Source organism: Monopterus albus, unplaced genomic scaffold, assembly GCF_001952655.1.
Source record: "Monopterus albus unplaced genomic scaffold, M_albus_1.0 scaffold18.1, whole genome shotgun sequence".
In the NCBI taxonomy this organism is placed as follows: domain Eukaryota; kingdom Metazoa; phylum Chordata; class Actinopteri; order Synbranchiformes; family Synbranchidae; genus Monopterus; species Monopterus albus.
The window spans coordinates 3,827,213-3,831,750 of record NW_018127898.1 but is presented as its reverse complement, the minus strand read 5'-3'; the positions used below and the strand labels follow the sequence as shown (position 1 = coordinate 3,831,750).

Sequence of the window (4,538 nt, the reverse complement as noted above, 5' to 3'; positions counted from 1 at the left end):
CTGCTGACAACAGCTCTGAGCTTTACCACATGACATTAATTTACAGGGTTCATTTGTCAGAAGTAAACCTGGCTCAGTGTTTAGAGGGAGGAAAAAACACCTAGCAATCAAAGTTATTTGTGTTAACATGTTTAAGGCCTCAATGGCCTCCAAGAATCACAGAAAAACCTACATATTTGTATACAACTCCCTGCAGAACTGCCAGGTTACAAAGTCTTGCCAAAAGAGAGCAGCAGAGGCCATGAATAAAACCACGGAGACAGCGTCTTCCACTATTCTCTGACGCTTCCCGTAACACTGGCAACAGCACCGCTGTTTACTGTATTGTCAAAAAGCACAAAGGATTTATACTTCATGGTATTTTTGTGTAGAGAGCAGTGGCCGTGGTTTGTGGGAAGCCACACTGTTCACTCACAGTTCAATCAATCACATTTTCAAGACACAACCACAAGTTTAATTTAGTTTGTGGAGACAACATGCTTTTGCACTTTGTCTTAAACAATGGTTACTGAAAATACAGCTGTATTTTAATCTAGTACGGACAAACAGAAGAGTTCATACTGTCACTACAAAAATAAAATTCATCACATGTAACACATCTCAAGTGAAAATAACCCCTCGTGTTAAAAATACGTATTTCAGAAGAGGCACACCCCGCTGATTCACAGTGGACCTGGTCCAGTGTTGACTCAGCTGTATCTGTTCCGTTTCTCAGGAGCAACTGGCAGATGCTATTTTAGTGAATAAATCAATTAATACGTTAATAAAACTGATACACAAAGACAATGTTTATTACTTAACTTGAGATGTGTTGATTTTTACATTTTAACTATATAATAAAAACAGGCAAACTACTAAAAGTCTGTATGTTTCTAATATGTCTGTTCTCTAATATTTTATACACCTTCTGCTTACTGTCATGAAAATATTTACTATGTTAACTCTTGGCAGTAGCATGGCCATAACCTCTCTGGTTTCATGAAAATCCTGAGGGAACATACAACCAAGCGCCAGAAAAAAACATTTTTGACCACTGTATTCAACTCTACAAAGGCTAACAAAAAGTTCTATAGTGTTCCCTTAAGACAGGAGGTTAGTCAGACCAGGGTTTACGGCAGCACAACATGTTTCTGTTAATAAAACATTTACCTTTTAGTCCTGGTAAGTATGCAGGTTTTACAGCCTGGCTCACAGGCATCTCTGATTGGTTTATTATTTCAAGGTTTTCACCAGTATGGTTGGCATTCAGCTAATTTCCTGTGGAACATTCTGCATTCCTTGTTGGAATGTAAGCATACGTGTTCACTGACATGAGTCTGCAGCTAACATGGAGCCAACTAGGACTTGCCCTGCCAAAACGGTATGATGCAGGCTGTGGTGTATTTTGTACAAGTAATTTTCTATGTGCATTCTCCATAATGGTGTTGCGTTGTTATGACTGCAACAGCTCAGTGTGTGTGTGTGTGTGTGTGTGTGTGTGTGTGTGTACGCCTGTTGCTCATGGATCCTCTTGCAGAATCTGGAGCCTGTCCTCTGCGTATTGAGGGCTGCTGCGTCCAGTATCGATAGCCTCACAGTCGTTGGACAAATACACCAAGTCCTGCCAAAGAAAAACAATAATGTATGTTCAGGTCACTCAAGCACGAAAACAAGAATGTTGAGGTCAAAGCACTGTTGAGTTTTGAGATGTTCTCACCCGGTAACACATTCTGGTGATGATGTTGTACAATACGTAGGCTTTGCGTTTCAGCAGCACCATCCTGGGAAGCTGTCTGCAGTCCTGGTCTGGGTGGTTCAGCAAGAGGTAGACGAAGTCACGGAGCTTGGTGGAGAGGCATTCGTTCTAGAAAGATAAAACAAGTTAAATAAACATCACAGTCATATTGCATCCCATCTTTTCCCAAACCCTCATCAAACAGGCCCAGGATTCCAGTCAGACAGAAATAAAAATATCTTACTGGAATCCTGAAAACGGCGAGTTAAAGGTGTAAAAGGTGATAATCCAATATTTTCCAAGCACCCCTGTGTGTGTGTGTCCCCAAATCAAATGCATCCCCCCCTCATTCTTCCAAACCTACGTGCACATCGATGAAGATCCTTGGCAGGTATTGGACACACGCTTTCTGTAACCCAAAGGACATTACCATTAAAGTACACAAACACATAACCTCGCCTACTAAATGTGACACAGTGATCGGTGTCACAGTGCCTACCGTGTTGTCGTTATTGTGCATTCTGTCCACAAGACCCATGACGACTTTGCCCAGGGCGAGTGCTCTGGAGTAGCAGGTCGACGGCGCGCACGCCGACAGCCGCGCACAGGTGAGGAAGCACAGGAGAGTCGCGAGTCCCAGCCTCATATCGGATGATAACACTCTGCTCAGGTCTGCTTCCAGCTGCTTGTATGCCCCAGGCAGTTTCAAATAGTAAAGGGGAGGGCTTGCTGCCGTTTTATGGATGGAGCTGTACCAAAAAAAAAAAAAAAAAAAAAACCCTGAAACGCAGCAGCTCTGGAGAAAACATTCAGGGTCTGCTGTGTTTTAAAGAGGAAAAACCTGTTCCGTGTTCATGCAGGGACCACATACCACAGTGACCGACCTCCTGCTGACAAACCTTTAGCAGCTTCCCGTCACATTCCCAATCATTTATTTTGGCTTGTCAATTCCTAAAACCAAGAAACAAGGGGAAGTCTGGCTTGTATTCGTGTGGATCATCAGAGGGTATCCAAGGTTGTCAAACTTAGAAACAATTTATTTGTCTCATAGGTTTTAACTGTTGCACATGAAGGAACCCCAGGATCTTTGTGTTTGGATTTCATGGTGTCTCCACTGGGGAGGCACACTATCCTGACATCGGCCAGTATCTGCGGTTTTGGCGCAGACTTCTGAATTTATGTTCTGTTCTTTTCCCAGTAAGCTGCTTATTGATATGTAGCCTTTTAAGAAGAACTGAGCCTGTAAATCTGTGAATTTTTCCACCATTTAAAAGATGCCAGAGGCATGGAAAACTAACCTGAGTCAACTGCTTATGTATGGCCCGCATCCTACCTATGAACAACTCAAAGTAATGAGTAATTAATTGGAAACAGTTAAATGTAGCTGCCTTTACTTACAAACAAAGCCAGATGCTACATAGAACATACAAAAAGTGTGCTATTTCTTTTTGCTAAATGGCAAAACTACAGGTTTATTTTTGTATTATATACAGTATATGCTTATATAAAGTACCACCATCATAAAAAAACTTAACAAAACACAATGTTGTGAATCTCAAGGTAGGTTTGTTGGAGCCACTGAGCCTTTCTTCAGGTTGAGAAAATTCCTCTTCCTTTTTCTCTTGGGGACGTCCACACTGTCACACGATTCTGGCGCATCTCGAAACACAAAGAGCTGTTCTGCTTTTGTCTTGTGCTCCTCTGCTGAAGTGTGTAACGTTTCATTCGCCGTGTCCACGACTATTTTGTTTGCAGTGTCAGTCTTCTGCTGCTGTTTGTTTTCAGTCATGGTCGATTCATAAATAGGCCGCTGTGCATGGGTAAAACTATCCTCCTTTCCCTTCTCTTCAACCAGCAGGGGTGCAACATCTCTTGGCCGAGATCTGAAGAGCAGTTTTTCCATCAGACTTTGCCTCTTTTCCTGGAACCTGTGTGAAACAAAGAAGCTGTTGTTAGTAGGAGTGGAGCGTTAAGGTGCTTACCTCATGCTTGCAGTCACTGCAGCCCAGCCGTGTAAGTTGTCTGATGAAAGGCATATTTCACTTCAGTAAAGGATCTGTCTATGATGCTGGTGACCCCCGAGCTACAAAATTAGTCTTAACATCAAGTCTTTATATGGCAACTGGTAGCAAAACACAGAAATGTGTTGAACTCACCTCTCTCTCTCCACAGCACAGCTCGATGGATTTAGCATATTTTTATGCACCACGTTTTCCCTCAGCTTGACAGGAAGCAGTCGGTTAGTCCCTGCAGCACACCTGGTCAAAATGTCATCACGTTATTATGAGGCAGGTAACTGTGATGCAATCTCTGCAGAGAGTGCTCAGGGATGCCTAGCTATTTGATATACTGTAACAAAAATGATTAAACTCAAAAAACCTTTTCAATAAAATAAACGAGATTTAAATATGATTAGGTTGCTTTAGAAGCTTACTGCATGTTAGGCCTGTCAAATTAATAAAAAACACTGACAAAACACACAAGGTTATGTTTCACAGGGATACATATTTAAGATTCCCTACAAAATGTTGAACTGTTGTAAGTTCATGTTTTAAAATCATGTGCAATCATGTGTTTATGTAACATACGGTACCTGTTAACTGGTCAGAATGTGCACAAAAGCAAAATGTAAAAGTAGACTAGGGCCAGCGGTGCTTGGTAACGTAATTTCATTTCATTCTGGGTATTTCAGGAGCAGCTGATGTTTGATTAGCTACACATGGCTCAGATGTAACACACAACACTCCTGAGCACACTTACCTACACATTTTAGACAGTGGCGAGGAAACGTACCAGAACAAATGCAGGACAAATGTCAGGACGA

At 41.9% G+C, this 4,538-nt stretch overlaps 2 protein-coding genes across 2 annotated transcripts in view; both read right to left on the bottom strand.

The window, feature by feature from the left end:
- Nucleotides 1-11: 11 nt before the first annotated feature.
- Nucleotides 12-2,440, bottom strand: cytl1 (cytokine like 1). Its single transcript, XM_020592632.1, has 4 exons — nt 2,214-2,440; nt 2,079-2,123; nt 1,697-1,843; nt 12-1,600 (listed from the first exon to the last, which is right to left on the bottom strand). The coding sequence occupies exons 1-4, from the start codon at nt 2,358-2,360 to the stop codon at nt 1,499-1,501; spliced, it is 441 nt and encodes a 146-aa protein (XP_020448288.1). The 5' UTR covers nt 2,361-2,440; the 3' UTR covers nt 12-1,498.
- A 676-nt stretch (nt 2,441-3,116) lies between these two features.
- The window catches only part of LOC109955956 (limbin), a 16,112-nt gene continuing 14,690 nt past the window's right edge, over nt 3,117-4,538 (bottom strand). The window contains exons 22-23 of the mRNA XM_020592633.1: nt 3,871-3,972; nt 3,117-3,642 (exon numbers count right to left, since the gene is read on the bottom strand). Coding sequence (XP_020448289.1) covers nt 3,270-3,642; nt 3,871-3,972 — 475 coding nt within the window. The 3' untranslated portion in view covers nt 3,117-3,269. The remainder of the gene's footprint in view (nt 3,643-3,870; nt 3,973-4,538) is intronic.